The sequence below is a fragment of the Hemisphaericaspora subhashii genome (assembly GCF_019202705.1).
Source record: "Hemisphaericaspora subhashii strain CBS 10753 chromosome Unknown scaffold103, whole genome shotgun sequence".
In the NCBI taxonomy this organism is placed as follows: domain Eukaryota; kingdom Fungi; phylum Ascomycota; class Pichiomycetes; order Serinales; family Debaryomycetaceae; genus Hemisphaericaspora; species Hemisphaericaspora subhashii.
In genome coordinates, this window is record NW_026057319.1 from 26,940 (window position 1) to 46,823 (window position 19,884).

General features: G+C 36.4%; 9 protein-coding genes across 9 annotated transcripts; 6 read left to right on the top strand and 3 right to left on the bottom strand. All coding sequences in view use genetic code 12, as the record gives it.

Annotated features, from left to right (window-relative positions):
• Window positions 1-222: 222 nt before the first annotated feature.
• FGR50 (Fgr50p) lies at window positions 223-1,161 on the top strand (the record flags this gene model as incomplete). Its single annotated transcript, XM_049407380.1, has 1 exon — window positions 223-1,161. The coding sequence occupies one exon, from the start codon at window positions 223-225 to the stop codon at window positions 1,159-1,161; it is 939 nt and encodes a 312-aa protein (XP_049263198.1).
• A 259-nt stretch (window positions 1,162-1,420) lies between these two features.
• J8A68_003516 (gamma-glutamyltransferase family protein) lies at window positions 1,421-3,115 on the top strand (the record flags this gene model as incomplete). The annotated part of the gene is made up of 1 exon (XM_049407381.1): window positions 1,421-3,115. One exon carries the CDS (start codon window positions 1,421-1,423, stop codon window positions 3,113-3,115), a length of 1,695 nt encoding a protein of 564 aa, XP_049263199.1.
• Window positions 3,116-3,317: 202 nt separating this feature from the next.
• On the top strand, window positions 3,318-4,574 carry J8A68_003517 (uncharacterized protein; the record flags this gene model as incomplete). Its single annotated transcript, XM_049407382.1, has 1 exon — window positions 3,318-4,574. The coding sequence occupies one exon, from the start codon at window positions 3,318-3,320 to the stop codon at window positions 4,572-4,574; it is 1,257 nt and encodes a 418-aa protein (XP_049263200.1).
• A 371-nt stretch (window positions 4,575-4,945) lies between these two features.
• J8A68_003518 (uncharacterized protein) lies at window positions 4,946-6,118 on the top strand (the record flags this gene model as incomplete). Its single annotated transcript, XM_049407383.1, has 1 exon — window positions 4,946-6,118. The coding sequence occupies one exon, from the start codon at window positions 4,946-4,948 to the stop codon at window positions 6,116-6,118; it is 1,173 nt and encodes a 390-aa protein (XP_049263201.1).
• A 100-nt stretch (window positions 6,119-6,218) lies between these two features.
• On the bottom strand, window positions 6,219-8,021 carry J8A68_003519 (uncharacterized protein; the record flags this gene model as incomplete). The annotated part of the gene is made up of 1 exon (XM_049407384.1): window positions 6,219-8,021. The coding sequence occupies one exon, from the start codon at window positions 8,019-8,021 to the stop codon at window positions 6,219-6,221; it is 1,803 nt and encodes a 600-aa protein (XP_049263202.1).
• A 2,043-nt stretch (window positions 8,022-10,064) lies between these two features.
• On the top strand, window positions 10,065-10,289 carry J8A68_003520 (uncharacterized protein; the record flags this gene model as incomplete). Its single annotated transcript, XM_049407385.1, has 1 exon — window positions 10,065-10,289. The coding sequence occupies one exon, from the start codon at window positions 10,065-10,067 to the stop codon at window positions 10,287-10,289; it is 225 nt and encodes a 74-aa protein (XP_049263203.1).
• A 790-nt stretch (window positions 10,290-11,079) lies between these two features.
• Window positions 11,080-11,550, top strand: J8A68_003521 (uncharacterized protein; the record flags this gene model as incomplete). Its single annotated transcript, XM_049407386.1, has 1 exon — window positions 11,080-11,550. One exon carries the CDS (start codon window positions 11,080-11,082, stop codon window positions 11,548-11,550), a length of 471 nt encoding a protein of 156 aa, XP_049263204.1.
• A 2,540-nt stretch (window positions 11,551-14,090) lies between these two features.
• On the bottom strand, window positions 14,091-15,224 carry ARC40 (Arc40p; the record flags this gene model as incomplete). Its single annotated transcript, XM_049407387.1, has 1 exon — window positions 14,091-15,224. One exon carries the CDS (start codon window positions 15,222-15,224, stop codon window positions 14,091-14,093), a length of 1,134 nt encoding a protein of 377 aa, XP_049263205.1.
• Window positions 15,225-17,094: 1,870 nt separating this feature from the next.
• On the bottom strand, window positions 17,095-19,530 carry J8A68_003523 (uncharacterized protein; the record flags this gene model as incomplete). The annotated part of the gene is made up of 1 exon (XM_049407388.1): window positions 17,095-19,530. The coding sequence occupies one exon, from the start codon at window positions 19,528-19,530 to the stop codon at window positions 17,095-17,097; it is 2,436 nt and encodes an 811-aa protein (XP_049263206.1).
• Window positions 19,531-19,884: the final 354 nt, after the last annotated feature.

Consider the following 19,884-nt stretch of genomic DNA (forward strand, 5'->3'; position numbering starts at 1 on the left):
TTGATTCATTTTTGGTAAAGCCCATTTCCTCTTTTATCTTCAACTTTTCAAAGTCATAGAATCAATTCTATTTAGTAGTAGTTCAATGGAGGGGAGCGATCCCAAGTGGCTGGTTGTTGGATCTGGGGGAAAAAATATTATGCAAATTATTGATCACCAGATTTAGAATGTCATAATTACAAACAATCCGAATAACATCAGCATAGCTTACTTTGAAACAAAATGTCAGGGCTAGCATCCAAATGGGCGACTGATGAATCTTTAGTAGAAAAAGCTTTAGAACAAGATTCAAAAGTATCACATCACAAGTCATCAACGCATATTCTTTCATCATCCCCATCGGAATCTGATAAATGGCACAAACCAATCACCCTGAAAAAATCAGAACAATTACAAAGTAAATGGGCTTCAGAACCACTGCCAGAACCTATAAGTCCAGTATTATCCCCAGTTAGGCATTCTCATAGGAAAGATCATGATAGAATAAAACAACTGTATTTGACTCCACCATCACCTCATGAGGACAGATCTAGACGCTCTCCACCTAAGAAATTTCAACAAACTAGCCGATCTAGAGACCCCATCGATAATAGAAATCCAAACATACAAAAATATAACCAAACTCCGGACAGAGAGGATCACAGGGGACATTTTGAAAAGAGACGATTTACTAATGAAAATGTTGATGTACATGATGAGGATGAAGATAATGATAGAGGACCTATGACTGACGCCGCCAAGGCATTTGCAGCAAGATTGGGCATCCCAGATCGAAGTACTGGTCGTCAAACGTTTAATAAAGAAGGTCTGGCTGATTGGGAAGATGTTGATGATGATAGTGAAGAAGATGTAAAACATGTTTCATTTGCTAAGGGAAATTCATTGGCATCCAGATTAGGGAAATTGGATCTTCGGGATACAAGAAAATCCACGACTCATGCCAAAAAGATTCTGTCACGAGACTTGGGGAGAAAGAACCAACCCCGAAACAAGAAGGATCGATATCAAGAATTGGCAGCAAAAGAGAAGTCTGCACCAGTAGAATCTAAAGAGGAAAGAGAGGCAAGAGAATTAGCTGAAGAAAAAGCAAAGCAGGATATGCTTGCAATGCTTGATAAAATTGATACTAATGAAATAGATTGGGCTAGTTATGATGATTAGTCAATTTGGTTTGTGGGCATTTTCAGCATTATTAAGAGCGATTTAATTGTATATTTATGTAACTAGCGATTGTACTAATAAAAAATAGCATATATGTTTAGACCAGTACCATTCCCCCATTGTTTACTTTTCTCTCCGCAGTTCAAAAAAAAAATGAAATATCGAATCACCCATCTTTATCCTTCAGTCGACAATTATGAAGTTTCCCGAATTTAGTAAATTTCCATCTAGAAGATCAGTAGTCTACTCCCTCAATGGCATGGTTGCCTCCAGCCAACCATTAGCAAACGCAGCAGGTATATCCATTCTCAATCAAGGCGGAAACGCAATTGACGCATGTATTGCCATGTCAGCAGCTCTTTGTGTTACTGAACCCCCTTCGACAGGCGTAGGAGGTGATGCATTTTTGTTGTATTATGATAATAAATCTCAAGAAATATATGGGTTGAATGCATGCGGTAGATCTCCATCAAAATTATCTTGGGAATGGATTCGTAAGAACACTGATATTTCAAGCAAGAGAATGCCATTTGATTCTATTCATGCTCTTACTGTTCCCGGGGCAATTGCTGGGTGGTGTGATGCTGTAGATAAATGGGGGTCGGGAAAGGTAACAATGGCACAGATACTAGAGCCAGCAATCAGTTTGGCGGAAAATGGATTTGTCGTGAGTAGTATTGCTGCACAATTGTGGAATCGATGTTGTGAGAAGTTAATTTCCAAAAGTGGAGAAAATGCTAATGTGTTCTTGAACGAAGATGGAAGTTTTCCTGAGCCAGGTCAAGTTTTCATTAATGAATTGGTGGCAAAAGTATTTCGAAAGGTGGCAACAGAAGGAAAGCAAGGGTTTTACAGTGGTGATATTGCACAAGAGATAGTGAATGCTGTTCAATCAAGAGGCGGATTGTTGAATTTGGAAGATTTGTCGAGTCATCATTCTGAAGTTGTAAAACCTATTTGTATTGAATTTTGTGGGAAATATATCTGGGAAATTCCTCCCAATGGACAAGGATTAGTTGTGTTATTAACATTAGGATACATAAAATCATTAGCCAAAAGAGGTGTAATACAACTAGGTAAGCTTCAACACAATTCTGTTGAATATCTTCACTTAGTTACTGAATGTTTAAAGCTCGCCTTTTTCGAATCGGAAAAATATATTACCGACCTCAATCATCACCCGGAAATCCAATTATCGGAAGCCCTATCCGAAGAAAGGCTTGAGCATGTTTCTCAGTTTATCAAATTAGACTCCCTTCTAACCCGGGAGGATTTCGGAAATGTAACAGTGCCTAATCCGATATATGACAGTGACACGGTCTACCTCACCGCAGTTGATAAAGATGGCAATGCTTGTTCATTCATCAACTCGGTCTATATCGAATTTGGATCTGGCATCATTCCCAACAAATATGGGTTCTCATTACAAAACCGTGGTGCAGCTTTCAACTTAACACCTGGTGCTCCTAATTGCCTTGCTCCAAACAAGAGACCATTCCATACTATCATCCCTTCTATGATTACTGAGTTCGATTCAGAGGGAAAGCATAGATTATGGGCTTCGATGGGGTGTATGGGAGCAGCAATGCAACCACAAGGACATGTTCAGATCTTTTTGAATATGGTATTATTTGGAATGGATCCTCAAGAAGCAATTGACTGTCCCAGAATATCTTTAAATTCGAACAATAAGTTAAGACATTTAGATATTGGGTTAGGAAGTGATGGACCCAATGCTACTCCTGAACCGAAGTTGGTAATTGAAGAAACTATGCCTGATGATGTGATTGATGGGTTGCGGAAAATGGGTCATAATGTAAGTGTGGCCAAGGGTTACCATAGGGATATTTTTGGGAGAGCACAATGTATTAGAAATTTGTCTAAAAATGGAAGAGTGATTTGGGCTGGTGGATCTGATCCTCGTGGAGATGGGGCTGCTGTTCCCCAGATTTAATTCTGTGCGTGCAGTGTTATGCAGGGTCCCAAAATCGGCAATTGGTAGCACACCTTCTGAACTGAAAAAGATTTTTTAAGTTTCATATTTGAATGAAACAACTCAGAGAAATGGTTCTTCTATAAATTTCTAATTTTAATAGTATACTAATCAAATCTCATAAATCGTTTGTTTTTTAGCTACTCCTAGACTAGAAACCAAAATGAATTTTCAAAACTCTTCAAATGGCGAAGCTCCATCTTCATCAATTAATCCAGATGAAACCCCTGAACAGGGCGTTTCTGGTGCAGACTTGAACTTCTTGTTATCACATTTTCAATTGCCGGACGTTGAAAGCAATGGCGAAGCTAATAACGATCCTACCGACCCGGATCCTAATGCTATAACCAGAAGCGTATTTGAACTAGTTCCTAAGCAGGATCATTCCACTGACGGAAACACCAAATCTAGCATCTTAAATCCCTCCAATGAAGAAAGGCGACGTCAAAAAATGAAAAAAATGTGGGACAACAAGTTCTCGGATCGAATTGAAATAGCTTATGCTGCACAAATGGATGAGAACCTTTCCCTAATCAAAGTCTTTTCAATAGGCATAAGGTTGTTCAGAGGTCTTATAGACTATTTCATGGACCCAGAAGGTTTTGTTGTGACCCCTGAAACTTTTGTAAGAAGTTTCGAACTTTATGGTAAGAATCAAGAGGAACTTCAAGAGAACAAAGAGGTATTCAAAATCATCGACGAATGTTTGTCGTTTAAAATGCTAACATTTAGTTGTTTAAACTATCCCGGTGATAACAGCAATTGGAGGATGAAACAGATTATTAAATACGTGGAAAAGGTGAGCTCGCGTTCTTGTAAGGATATATTGGGAAAAGATCGTGTGGATGCTACAGGTGAAACGAATGTACAGTTTTATGAGGATATGTTCTACCGTCGATTAAGGAGTTATGCCGTTCATATACGTGGGCTTATGAGCAACAGCTCATTGGGTCTTCTCAAACTCAAGGCTGAACCATGGCCAATTCATGGGGTTGTTGATCAGTATGTTTCTTCGTTGGACATAAGCATAGTTTTGACGTTTCCTTTCTTGGATGATAAGCATTCGAAAATGAGACTTTGTAAAATCCTAGTTGGTGATTTTATTCAATGGAGCAATGACCCTGACGAGCACATGATTATAGAACCTGATGAAGTTGCTCGTGCTTTGGAGGCTGATTCTAGCGTCGGGAAAGCACCCAATGGGGATTTCGTTACGGGTGTGAAAGGAGATTTCTCGGAATTAAGTACCCTTTCTGACAAGGTTGGGCCAATGAAATATCCAAAGGGACCTCTGGGGAGAAAGGTCTTTGATGGAAGAATTGAGAAGAAGCAAAGCAAGAGGCAAAAAAAGCATGAAATACAGAACTCATCCCAACTACAGTCAGCCCGAATTATACCCCATCACGAGAATTTACAATAATTCTGAAGTAAGTCTTGCTCGCTATACCAAATCATTTTGCTCAACAGACCTAGATATATAAAGCATAATTTTTAATAGTTATAGAAATATTGACACAATCATATAGTAAACTGAAATCTTCTAGTGGCAACCAAGTTTAGAGCTTCTAGAAGCCCAAGAAAAAGCCTAAAAAATCTGGTGCGACATTTTCCGAGATAAAATGTCGTTTTTCTTCAAACCGAACGATGTCGTGAATCCTCTATGCGTCCCCCCTTCCAACTAATAATAAGCTTCTTAATTAAAATCCAACGCTGCTTTTCTCCGAATTGTCAATCACCGAGTTAATTTACATACAAGAAGTAATGATGTTCCCTAAAAGGTCAATTCCACAGATGTCATCTATCTCAACTAGACGATTGTCCATTATTGGATCTCGGTTAGAACAACAGACTAGATTGCTTACCCCATACATAGCAACCCAAAGACGATCAGCATATAATCAGCCTCCACAAACTCCACAACAACAACAACAGGAATTCGAGAAACAGCAATATGATCAATTAATGAAAGAACAATTCATCAGATCGACTTTCCAGAATGGAATACCCACAACGACAGCTGAATCTATGGAACGTAATCGAATGCCATTCAGGACAATGGCAATGTTATTCTTGGTATCTAGTTCCTTATCTATGGTGGCATATGTTGTAATTCAATATATTAAGTTCCAGGATGAGGAAGAAGAGATAGGTGTGCATGGAAATGGCCAAATACATAAGATTAAAAGAAGTCGAAGGATTTTTTTACCATTGTGGATTAATACTCAATTCTTTTATACTAAAAAATATGGATATCCTAAAGGATTAAGTTATTTTGATCAAGATTATTATAATTATATTTTGGTAGAAATGGATCAATTGAAAAATAAAACTGGAAATGAAGATGAGGTTAAGAATTATTTTCGAATTTTAGAAGAAGATAATGTTAAATATACTGTTCTTCAAAAATTATCATCCAATAGTAAAGTAAAACAAATCTTTGGACTTCCATTAAGTGTTGATACTATCCCTGAAAGTCCTGATTTTAAGATCTGGATTGAGACTGAATTCCCTAGTATATCAGGGATTCAAATAGATATAACCAGTGCTCGCAATGATGGTACGAATTCACGTAATACGGACATAGATGTATCCTGGAAGATCAAGCCAATAAATACACGATCGATAGCCAATAATGCATTGATACAATTGGGATTGAAGCTAGATCGACTCGAATCATCAAATGCTCAGATTAAAACTCATGAGAAATCGAGTGGGAAAGTCCATGAGATGAAATTGGAGAATGAAAACTTGACTTTAAATAAAACTAGAGATTATATGATTCATTTTTCGGGGAAGTTGATGATTAAGGATAAGCATCATTTGAAGTCTGGGATATTGCAGTATAAAGGGGTGATTGATTTTGATCATTTGATGATAAATAGAGGAGTAAAGATATGTTGTATGGATTTGATAACTGATAAGGAAGATAATCCCAAAGAAAAGATAACTTATCGAATCTTATAAACACCATGCATATAGTGTATATATAACTTGAGAGTGACATGCAAAAACATTAAATAATAACCTCTATATAATTGTGTGTGCTAAAAAACTAATTACTACTCTACTTCAAATGTCCTTTATAATTCCCTTCCATATAATCAATGTGGACAAACGCTCTTTCCACCATCGGTAAACTTTCAATTGAATATTGTAATGCTTCAGCAATATCGTGACAATCTTTAAATGATAACTCAAATTTGTGTTCTTCAGCAAATACCAAATCAATTTCTACATTCAAATTATCACCCACATGATAAATTTTCAATGCAGTAATACGACTAATAGGTTCTGCAAACCTATAAGCCAAATATAAAATCACCTTAAAATCACGTGGATCAGCAATTGCCCCTGTCAAATTATTAATATGTTCAAATGCCGTAGCCGACCAATTCACGACAATGTATACTGACAACAAGAGAGCACCAAGAGGATCAAACCACCAGATATCGAAATAATGACCAATTGCAGGCATGAGTAATGAAACTGTATTGAAAACAATATCAGTCATAGCGTCCTGAGCAAGTGCTTGAACTGAGGATGAAGGGCTCTTGGAACACCAGAGCCAACATCCGACTTTGGCGATAATTGTGGTAGTCATGATTGCAATAGCGTCGATTCCAATAATTGCTGGAATCTTCTGTTCTGGACTGGGGAAAAAGAGACGTTTGAATGATTCTTGACCAACTTGGAAAAAGGAAATAATGATAATGATTGAAAAAATAAGGATTCCGAGTGGTTCTAAACGAGACCGACCAACTGGATACGTATGTTGGACTTTCCAATCTTTGGTGGTGGCTAATCTGTTGACGACGTAGATGATGAATGTGGATAAGAAATCCAAAATGGAATCAACTAAAGATGCAACTACCGATATAGAATTGGTTAATACAGCAACAACCAATTTTCCAATTAATAATAAGAAATTGATTAAGAAATTGACTAAGATAGCTGTTAAGACTTGACTGTTGTGATCTTCTTCATCAAAACCTAAGAATTTGGAACCATCATTATCGATATTACCAGGAACGTCATAAAATCTTGAATATCTTGTTGCAATTGTTTCATTAGCTTGCATACATTGTTCTAAATCACTATTATTTTGAAATTCACTACTGGCTTTTCTAGAAAGTGGTTCATCGATTTCAACAATATTATCAAGGGCAACTTTCCCATTATGTGAATCAGTATAATTACTTAACATATTATAATGAATCTTTCCAGCATCTAAGAAATTATCAATTTCTTGGAATTTCTCAATCAATTCATTTTGTTCTTCATAATAGTTTCTTATTTTCTTATTTTTGATAGTATGAAGATCCAGGATATATGCATCATACCAATTACAAATTGGTATAAAAGTACCAATTAATCTTTGAGGTCTAAGTGAATTAACGATATCTGCAATACTCATTCTTCTAGCATCTCCACCCATCAGGGATGCAATGCTTGCATTATCTTGTAAAAATCCTCCTGCACCACCACCACCAATTAATGAAACCAGACTCAAATGCGCATCAAATGGAGAATTTGGATTACTAACAGAATGATAATTGGATAATAAACGTTGATAAAGCGGTCTTTCTGGGGCATTACCTCCAGCTACTGAGCTTGGACGTTTTATGTGATCATGACCGGAGAATGAATATCGACGGCGCTGTGAACAAGAAGAATCATCATTTGGAGCCAAATCATTAGATCTACCTGTACTTGCTCTCTTTTTTTGTGGATTTGGAGTTTGAGATGAGGATCTTGGGTGTGGAGATGTTGATCTAGCAAATCGTTTATTTCTTTCTCCATAATCAGTTACTGTTCTTCCATTAATTGGACCTAATAAAGGCTGAGTTTCATTTTCGTCTGAATCCATTGTGGACTTTATCAATTGGTTTTAAATACTATTGTGATATTTGTGTAATTGATTAAATAGGGAATGTCGCTAGGAAATAACGATTGTATGTGGTGGATTTATAAGTTTGAAATTAATGAGAAAGTAAGTTATGATTATAAATATTCAATGATTATTGTATGGAAAGATGAATGAATGATGAGATGAAAGTGTTAATATATTTAAATAATTTTTATATTCCACAAATGCCAAGTTATTGTAGAAAATAATTTTAAATTGTAAAGGAATCAAATTTTATTTTATATTATTTTAAATGATGCACATAAAAAAATATTTTCTTATACCCGTTTTCGGTTTCGGATAAATTAAATTTTTAAATTTCTCGTTATATTACACAGTAGATTCATAAATGTTACCAATCTATCATTGCTTTCTTAAAACACTTAGTTACTTCACACGAGTATAAATTAGTAGGACTGGTGATATACTATTGGTCCTTTGCTTGTTTGGATCTTAGTTTAAAGTTCTATAATATCAGATGCGCTATCGCTAAATAAATTAAACACGAGGGAAGTACTTTATTTTTTTGGCACGGGTTCGGAGTGTGAGATGAGATGAGACATGACTCAATAATCAAATTAATTAAACCAATCATCCCTGTCACACTACATAGCCCGCCTTTCATGTCCAGATCAATAAATAAAATATAATTAATTATAATGCGATTGTTTTAAAAGGCCCAGGGACGGAACATAATGTCCGAAATTTATGGCGGGGTTAAGTCGGGTGGCAGCCCTCCCTATTTCTGTACACTCTCCCCCTTTGTTCTTCTCCCTTCTGAAATTCGTTTAAGGAATTATACATCTTTATATCCCTAAAATGGTTGCGACTGTTTATTGTTAGATTGCGAAAATTCTTGTTTCTCTCTTCCAGGATGTACTGTATTAGGTGCATATATATGGATAAGTAAGTATGTGTGCCCAATGTCTAATATGACACTCGTTTGCCAATGCGAATTAAGAGTTATTTTGATAACATTCTATTATACCTATTGCTTTATAGATTTGTTGCTTTTATACTACTATCGGGAGTGGGTTCCCATCAAGAAGAAGAACAAGAGAAAATGATACTGGTCTCGAAATTATCAAGAAATCAACATATCTGATTTAGAAACCCATTCGGTCTGATAATTTCCATGTTGATTAATTTCTTCTTTAATTCAGATTCAAATTTCGCATCTTAAATAGGGTCATTTGTCTCCAATAAGGACTGAAAATGGGAGTAATGCCATGTCTGAAATTGAAATTGAAGAAATGAAAGAAGAAGAAGGAGATTTTGCCAAAAGAGGAACGGGTGAGGACGAAGGAAGAAGCTATTACGAGTTGATAGGAGAAGGGAGGTATAATTAAGAATATGAATATGTAGCTACCGGGCGAAATAATTAGCAGGCTTCGTCGGAGATTGAGATTGATGAATCTGGTCTAGATATCTTCTTGCTTTCAATTTTGATAATTTCATTTTAGAATCGTCTCCCCGCCCCTGTGCTACCAAAATTCAGTATTGGAAAAGCAAATAGTAAACAAAATCACTAAATCCCTAAATCCTAGGAAACATCAATTTATGACATATACTGCAGTTCGTAAACAAGACCTACTTGTCACTGGAACGCGTCTCATAAATTGAGCTCTTATAGGATCCTTCAAAATGCTTGTCAAGGAGACGTCTGGGTGAAGGCCAAAAAAAATACTGCCAAAAAATGCTGCCAAAAAGATGTTGCCAAAAAAATTTCTCTCCCTTTTCCTTTCTTAGTTCTTTAGTAGAACCAATACAACTCTTCTAAAATGCCCAATCATACTTTATCAGAAACCAATATCCAAGATCTAATTGCTGAGAATAAAAAGAAAATTCTAAAACGTCCATTCCAGGAATTCAACACTAGAATCATCGCATATTCATCCAAACTAATTGCCATTATAGCATCACATGCCCCACAAACAATCAAAACAACCTCTCTGGAATCATTACCTACAATTGACTAACCCACTGAACTCTATCAAATAAAAGATGTATGGGGTTTTGATAAATATTGGAGTAACTAGATCCACTGATGTTTTGGATGAACCAGTGGTGGGTCATGATGAAGTTCATGTCAAATTAGAGAGGTTGTTGATTTGTAGTGAATGTGAAAAGGGTCCACTTGGATTCGCTGGGATTCCAATTGGTTTGGAAGCTGATCATAGAAACTTGCAATTTTCTTTGAGTTGTAATAGTGTATTATATGATTTTTAAACGGTAGGCTTGCCCACACGAGGAGATAGATAGTGATAAAAAGTTGATCATAGAATCATAAATTGACTCTTGGTCTTGCATCTTTGAGAAAGTTGCAAGGAGATAGATAGTGATAAAAAGTTGATCATAGAATCATAAATTGACTCTTGGTCTTGCATCTTTGAGAAAGTTGCAAGGAGATAGATAGTGATAAAAAGTTGATCATAGAATCATAAATTGACTCTTGGTCTTGCATCTTTGAGAAAGTTGCAAGGCAACTTTCATAAAAATGCAATTCTATGGACATTTATAGTTTCCTGATGTAGCTTTATATGGTTTATTTGATTGGTTTGCTTTTTATTAGAGACCAGTTCTATTGGCATCTATTCAAGTAAGATATCTTGCTTATTGGACTATAGTTGGACGGTAGAAGAAACAAGCTACGGTTTGTATTCCATTTTTTATGAACGCTTCATGCAAGTGATTTAAACTATTCTTAGGAAAAAATGGATGCAACTTTTGGGAGTATAAATTCTCAATTGCGAAAAAACCACAGAACTTCAATTTGTTTGTACTCCTTCCTTTCTTCACTTTACAACAAATACAATAAATACAAGAAAAAGGTTACCCCAATTACTTCAAACAATCCCCAAGAATCATCTGATTCCTTATTATCCATAAGAGAAATCTCCGAGCTCGACAAGAAGATGCAGGGACATTACATCGCTGGATTATTCCAGAAAATAAAGTTGGCGCCAGATATATCGCCAAATATCACTGAGCAAAATCCAACTCAACTAATCCAACAACAATGATCGAGTTTTTAAAATCCAGTTATAATGAATCAATGCAAGAAGAGATTCCAAAGAAGGTTCACGACTTGTTTGTTGATATGCCAATGAGTGAAGATTTAGAAAATGGTTATTCAGATCCCGCCGACACAAACACCCCTCAATCATCAATTGAAGTACAAGAACCTGTTTCCACTGCTGTTACTGATGTTACTACAACTCCTACTGCTGATACTATAACTACCGGTGCTGCTTCTGCTGCTACCTCTGCTGCTGCTGCTTCTACTGCTGCTTCTGCTACAACTATTACATTTACTAATATTCTACTGCTGTTACAACAAATAACCATTCAATCTTGTTTACCATTAATGAGGAACATGAAGAAGAAGAAGAGAAAAATGAAATTAATGCTACACAAAGTATCCCAAAATCCTTTGGATCTAAAAATCTTATTAGCTGGCACAAGACCAAGACAAATTGCCAAAGATTAACAATTAATAGTTCCAAAAAAATCAAGGCAATATGGCGATCCATTTTAAGCAAGAATGTGCTAGATAAAGAACATTTTGACTCATTGGGGGTTGATGGAAATGCTATTACACAGATTTCAAACACGAAGTTTAGTAAATTGGAACTCCCTACAGTTTTTTTATCAATTGCGGTATCAAGAACTATCAAAATGGAACAAAAAAGCTATGGTTGGGTGTATCCTGTTGATTCATACACCTATTATTTAATTGCTAACCACCCTAGTTTATCGTCGAATTATTTCCTAGATTCACCCAAACATACCACGAGTCCATTTCCATTTATCCCATCACTCCAAAACTGCCAATACTTTCATACAAGATGAAGAATGCGAAGACATAGAATCCCACAAAGAGAAAAATTCGGAAAACCTCGGAGGAGCCGGGGGTTTGCATCATACTGATTTAGAGGGTATAGAAGTTGGTTATCGAACTTCATCTTCTTGCTATCCAAACAGTGAATCTATCCGAAGTTCATCGTCTTGCTATCCAAGCATTGAATGTCTCCCAAGTTCATCATCTTGCTTTCCAAGTATCCGAAGTTCATCATAGGTATATCATAGCATTGATTCCTTAAATTCATCATAGAATTTGGAATCCCAATAAAGACTATGTTGATATATCGGGTAACTTATTGGTTGGTGGTCGGGATGGCTATAATGGTTTGCGACTTAAAAGGGAGGCTGTACAAGGACTTATATTTATGTGCTTAATTTATTTTGTAATAAATTTTATATCTTTAAACAAGAAGCTGTCTTGTAATACTTAATGGCTCTAGCTAAGATATGAATATCGCGGGTATTATCGCTATCACTTTGTGGTAAATGCAACCGCTTTTTCATTGTCGGATCGGTTGACCACAGCAAGTCTTATGACCTAATGACAGAATGGACATCTTAATACTATCGTTTCTTCCCCGCTCATACAAATGGAGCTTGCAGGGCGAGGTGATGATCCGAGAGCCCGTTTTTTGGGCCCTTTCTGAAATGCGCTTGGCAAGATTTGAGATTTCCTTTAGCTATTGTTCTGGTAATAAGTCTCTACCAGAGTTCAACATTAACTGAATAGAATATATCTTCGACTCCCAATAAGTGGCAACTATACTGCTGTAAGCAGCCATTTTACTGTAGAGAAAAACATTGATCTCCGTCCAACGAGTATGAGGATATGCAAATTGTTCCTGGTTTTCATTGGCAAGTGACGAAGACCATCATCTCCGTTTGCAATCTCTGTACATTTTGAAATTGGGAACGAATCCTTAAACTACAACATATCCATAACATCAAATGTGAACCATTGGAAGCCACTGAATCCACAACATGTAAAATTTATATTCTTCACTGCAACTCTATTATGCTGCTGTATCATTATTAACGTGACACGATTTTTCGCAATTAAACCTTAGTGAAAATCACAAGTGTTACCCGGGTTTTCATTGTAAAATAAATCTCACAAATTTTCACTCACAGAATAAAGAAAAAAATTTTCATTTCAATTTTCAACTGAATTCTTTTTCTGTTCTCTTCTTTCCTTTCAAAAACAACTTTATAACTAACAATGATTGCAATATAAAGAGCTTATATTATAATAAGATTGATAATTCGGTATGTTTGTTCGAGAAAAGAGAAATAATTAAATATATCATTCCCTTCCGTAATGTTTTTTTTATACAAAACAAATTTTCCTGGATTAAGACAATTCTTATAACATACTTCATCAAACCAATTTACATGATTAAGAACATTGATATAACTATTTGTACTGAGGATGTATATGCAGGACAAAAATAATTAAGGAATTCTTCGTTTATGATTTGGTAAATTTGGTTATATGCATTTGTTTGCTATTGAGAGTTGAGAATTGACTTTGTATCAGGGGAGGGTTAGGGTTTGTTATTGTGAGAAAGAAGAAAGAGAGTAATTTTTGCTAACAACTTCTGTTTAGTATGTTATTATTTCATGTTTGAAGAAGCCTTTTTGACAACTTTTTAAATGATGATTGTTCTCACAACATTCTGTCCGGTGAACCCTGAGCCAATGGATTAAAACATGCATCACCATCTGATTTTTACTTTGTCAAATATTCATAGGAAATTTTAGTTTTGTTTAAAAATAAATTACTAACTGGGGTATGATATTTTAGTGTTCTCAATTTCTTGGAGTATTGAATTGTTTATTGTATTATAATACAACAAAATGGTATGTGTCTATTTTAACTACAAATGAATATTTCTACACGTTGTTTCCTAGCTGCTGTTTTCTTTTAAATGATGAAAATCTTAATTTTCAGTTCTGCTTCTGAACCAAAAACAACTTGAAGATAACCCTTTACCAAAGCTCAATATCTGAATTTTTAAGAAAACAAACAGTTGAAACAAGTAGTGTTCCATTAATGGAATAAAGCAACTAACAAAAAACTTTTAGCTTAATTGTAGTTATATATATTGTTTATACATTCTAATAACATAATTCAAAAATAGAAAATACAATTTGCTAGACTTATTTCTAAATGTTAAAGATAACAACTTTTCCATCAATACCAGAAGTAGATACTTGGGAATCTGAATAATTTTTAAGACTATTAATAGTATTTTGATGAATTGTAGCCAAACCCTTGCTTGTATTAGCTGCATTTGGTCTACTAACTCTACCTTTCAAATCCATTTGTCTAAACATATTCAAAGCTTGATGAGATGAGATTTCTTCATCCTCACCCTCATCCTTATTTGAATGAACTACTTCTTTAGTTAAATCAGTTTCTTGCTCAATCTTATAACTTTCGCTCCAATTAGTTTCATCACCTTCAAATACAATCAAATTACAATTAAATCCACCAACAACAATCTTATTCTCGTTAATCCAGACAAGTGCCTTAAACGGAAGGTAGTTGGTCTTTACATTAAGAACAGCCCTAGGCTCAACCCCTTCACCAGCAGGGTATACAACACCAATGGAAGAATCATGAGAAACATAACCCAATGCATCCCCACTTGGACTGAATCTAACATCATGAATCCAAGCTCCAGTAACATTAGTAAAATCACCACAAAGAGTTTGGAAAGGTAATTTGGTACCCCATACGGTTGGATCGGGTCTTTGATCAATGCCTTTAAGATAGGCACTGAAGACCCTTACATGACCATCAGTGGATCCACAACCCAACAAAACAGAATTAGGATGCCAATCCAAACTAGTAATAGTCGATTTAAGTGGTTTTTTCAAATGTTTAGAAACCCACCAATCATTCTCAGCTTCATAATAACAAACAGCAATAACTCTATCGGAAGATCCAACTGCGAATTTCTTCCCATCTGGTGACCATCTACAACAAGTAGCAGCACGATTGATACGTAAGAGGACCAAAGTGGGTTTATATTCCCCTGATTGATCTTGTTCCCATACAAGCGCATTTCTGTCTTGAGAACAAGTAAGAATCTTGGACCCATCAGGAGAAATGTCAACTGAAGTTACGGTCTTATCATGACCACTTAAGGTGGTGATAAATTGGGGTTTGGAACTTCCGGCGACATTGTAGATTTCAACGTCATTGGACTTGGTGATAGCTAATAAGGAACGATTGGATGAAAATACATGGTCCTTGATTGGAAGATTGCCTAAATTGTAAACTGTATGAGCCATTCTTATTGAGTTATTAGTCTTTATCTTTTGTTTCGCGAGTTAAATGATAAAATCAGGAGTCCACTCTACTGATTTTCTGTTTGATTCAATTGTTCAATTGATTGATAGAAGAGGTGGTAAAAGTGGTGAATTTCGGTGTGGATTGTCAGTGAGGAAGTTTCCCTCGACGGAGAATTATATGCACACCATTGACATTATTTGTGCTCGACACGACTTGAAGCTAGGTTGATAATTATACCCACTCTAGAGGTCCGAGAATTGAGAGCTTTATCGTATTTTATTTATCATTTTGGTTCTTGTACTTGATCTGGCAAACGCTACAGCTCCACATGGTACACACAACCAAAGCACGCAAAACATCTATCTTTTCGGTCGTCCTGAGACTCGAAGGGCTCGTAGGTCTTTATGTTAATAGAAGCTCCTTAGAGTGAATGCGTGCCATATAGAAAGTAGGAATGCTTATGTTGGAATATCTCAATCCTGAGTCTCTTTTACACGCACATTTCAAATTAAGTTTATTAGTGAAGTTAGTTAAGAAGAATATTCTGTAGAAGTTAATTATTAATGTCGGATCTACATCCACTTTTATATTATCGGATGAGCAAAGTTTTTTCCCCAAATTTGGTTAATAATTTATTGCACTTTGTGCTCTTACATTTAGTATCATAACTTCATTTGCTGGACGTTACCTGATCCGACTTTGCTGTGGATATTAAATTCGCTGGACGTTACCAGATCCGAAATTGCTGTGTATATTAATAGTTAGTTAACTTGCTAGACGTTGCCAGATCCACCTTCCTATGGATATTAATAAGCTAAGTCGTTCATAACTTGTTATATAAGTAATTTACTTCTGTTTAATTCATTGTCAGTAATCTACTCTTCTCTTACATACTTGTCCATAATAGCCTTTCAACAATATTCTTATTTTGTGATACAAATTCCCAACGACAAAGTCCTTGGATTCATTTATTTCCTCACTAAGTGCTTAATACATCCAGCTCAAAATATATTGTGATTATAGCCATTTCTTTGTTCTTCCAAGTAAAAAGAACTCAAATGAGGTTCGGTGCATAATTACCATATACAAACTGAAGAGTATAGAGGGATTCATTTCCATAAGTTACACTTTGAAAAGTCGGAATCAATAAAATTATATAATGTCAATTGACAAAGATGTCCGGTTGCTACTTCCGGAAAATGGCCGTATGATCCCCTAAACCCTTTCAACATTCACTGCGAACATCTTTACTTGTAGACGGTGGTCTAGCAAAATGTCACCCCTCGTATCGGGATAAACTGCATTTGCATGCATGTGACACAATGAATCGCATATATCCGGTGTTTGTTATGCATATTTTGTGCCTAGTTAGTATTTTTTTGAATGGCTGCAAAACCCACAAAACCTACTTTGTTCAAACTTGCCACAACTTGCTAGGAACAACACAAACACAGAATTAGGTACCCTTATCCCCGAAAATTGCAGTTCACGCGGAATTAATTTCCTTGATTTGAACAATGCGTGCATGCATTGGTTCCTGTTACATGCGTACTTGTAGTGCCATCTCGCAGGAACATCCATCCATTGGCAACTTCTCGGGAATTTGTGTTTGAAGGGTAGAGATGTTCTGTTACTAGGTTAGATGACTACCTCCACATTGGAGAAATTCAGCTACACTTTGTGTCTTTGGCGATTTGTTAATAAACGTAACATGAGGCTCATACAAAAAGAAAACTATAATGAAACGAAACAAACCCAAGTAGAAATTTGTTCCTCAAGGTATCAGATGTCATGACCATTCAATGGGGCTAGATGATTCCTCAGACAGGTCTATGGCTAAGGAATCTAAGTCAGGTGTAAATCTCTCAGTTACATAGCAGCAACAGCAAAAATCATGATCAACACCATCTTTAATAAATGCTTCTCTTGAAACTCTCCGGTGGTGCCTCCTAAAGCATCAATGGTAGGGTCCTGACTTATCGGACTTGACGCGATGCTTGCAACAGCTCCGGCAGTTGTCATTTTTTCGCTGTTGCCGATTGGAGGGTCCACTCGAGGATTTCCCGCAACTATAGGCTCAGCTTGAGGATTTCCGTCAACTGGTGTGTCGCCCTGAGAACTTCCGCTGGTTTTAGATTGAACACTTGCTTCAGCATATTCGGGTTTCTCTATTTGAGAAGTGGCTTCATTTAATTCTGAGTAGTTGATGGTATCCCCTTCGGATTCCTTACTGATCGGTTCACTTTCCGGGGGGGCATCTACTCCTGATGCTGCAGTCTGAGGCAAGCCAGGACAAATGCAAGGGCATTCAGAAAGTAATTGATCATCTATTGTCCCGCTGTATCTAATCACGAAATAATCATCTTCAATTACACCTTCAAATCCCCTAGAATTATACCCCGGCCCAAGATTTACTTCCAAGGTCTTTCCGATTTCGATTACTAAGGAATTGTATTCATTGAAACTAAAAGATGGATTGTCAATGGAAAACTTAATTTTCAAAGAATGTTGGAAACCGAAATTAACGACCGACATACCACCATTCGCCTCTTCTTCAGGGTATAATACCGACTTGTCTTCCTGATTATCCGAAAGGCAAATAATAGTTCCGAAATCACCGTTGTTAATGAAAACAGTATCTTGAAGAACATAGCAGCCTCTCCCACTGCCAAGCAAAGAATTGTAGAAGGTTGCACCTTTGGCACAAATTACCCCGTTATTTCTCGTAGAAGAACTTTCATATCTAATACGCTCCGGATCACTGCCAGAAATGTAGACCTCCCTCTCATTTTGTAATTGGTTAACATTAATCCGCAAAAGTCCTTCATTGTCTAAGTTCTGGAAAGTAAGATATCCTTCATTTCTAACGCTTCCAAGATATATGTCAAGTGTTTCTACACCAGCGGCTGTCATTATATGAAAATTGCTGGCAATATAAGCGTAGTCGAGACTGGCATTTTCCGGAACTATACTTGAATAATAGTAAACTTCTTTGTTAAAAACTGCCCCATTTATCGAAAGATTCTCGAGGTTAACAAATGAAAATAAAGCATTAAATTGAGCAAGTTCTTCCAAGGATAAGTGTGGACATTCCAACTCGAATCGACCGCCTACTTGAATTAAATCTTGGTCAAAACTTGAAACACAAGACTTAAACTGGTCCATCGTCGTTTCTGTATATGGTAGTTCAGCTTGTGAAGTTTCCATCTCATCGCTTGGTGCGATATTATTATCAATAGATTCATCCTTGTCCAATTCGTTGTTTTCACCTTCGTCGGTTGGATCAAAAAAATTAGCAAAAGATTCCTCCTGGGGTACTGAGTTTCCATCAACTTGAGGAGCAAACGGATCCGCGAATGTGGCCATAACTTGGAGTACTCCCGGCGCAGTCGTAGGAGGTGCGTCGGGACAAGCGCATGGGCACGGAGTATGTAACTGATTATAAATGATACCTCGGTATCGAATTATGTAAAACCCATTTTCCATCTCACCCTGAAATCCAGTGGCATTGTAACCTGGTCCAAAGTCAACTTCTAAACGCCTTCCATGTTCGATTACCAATATATCATTGTTTGTGTCATATGTAAAATATGGGAAATTACCAGAATATTCAAGTCTCAAAGAATGCAGTGTTCCAAAATTAGCAATCTTCATCAGTCCCATTGCATCTTGTTGAAGGAATATAGTTGTCAGGTCACCTTCAGTCAAGCAAACCACGGAATTCATCTCACCATTGCTGATGAAGGCGCTGTCTTGAAGAATAATGCATCCATTTCCTTCATCTCCTGTTCTGAATTCGATAGTCGCACCCTTGACGCAAATACTTCCAGTGTTATGGCTACCAGAAATATCAAGTTTTGTGGTTTCTTGATCACCAGAAATGTATACATCCTTCTTATTGTCAAATAATTGAAGATACACACCAAAATCTGCTTGGGTGTCTAAGTTCTGGAAGGAAAGGTATCCCTCGTTAAAAAAATAGACTCCATTGAATTCAAGAGGCTGATCAGTAGCGGCCACTACGTGGAAATTTCCATAGTTGTAGGCATACATGAATCGTACATAACCTGATGGGATTACTGTTGTATAAAGGTAAAATTCATTGTTAAAATCTGCCGAATATACTGAGACATACTCTGGGTCAATAAGGGAAAATACAGCATTATATTGGACCTTATCGTACAAATTAAGTGACAGTTCAAGCCGACCACCATTCTGGATAATGTCTTCGTTATAAACCAAGGCACAACAAGAAAGCTTGAGACTTGTGACCAATAAAACAAATATTAGGTTAGAAACATGCATCTAGTTGCAAATCTATATACTGATGAATAAATAAGGATGCAGGGGAGTTAGTCATTTTATGGACAAATGCATACTAAATATAATTCAGGGTGATTTCTGTATCAATTGCAACAAGGTCAATCAAATCTTGCATAAAATCTCCTTTTGAGATAAATGGTACATGGAAAGGATATCCAAAATATTAATGACATCTCCAGATTCATAAATTCAAGAAGCAAATAAAAATAAGTTTAAAATTCTTGGCTCCATTTATTCTTACCGTTCATGTTGTGGATGATTTTCAATTTTCCGGTATTTACTTAATTCTCCTAGCTGATTGGATGCCTCTCTATGTGGTGCCTTCTTTTCTGGTCC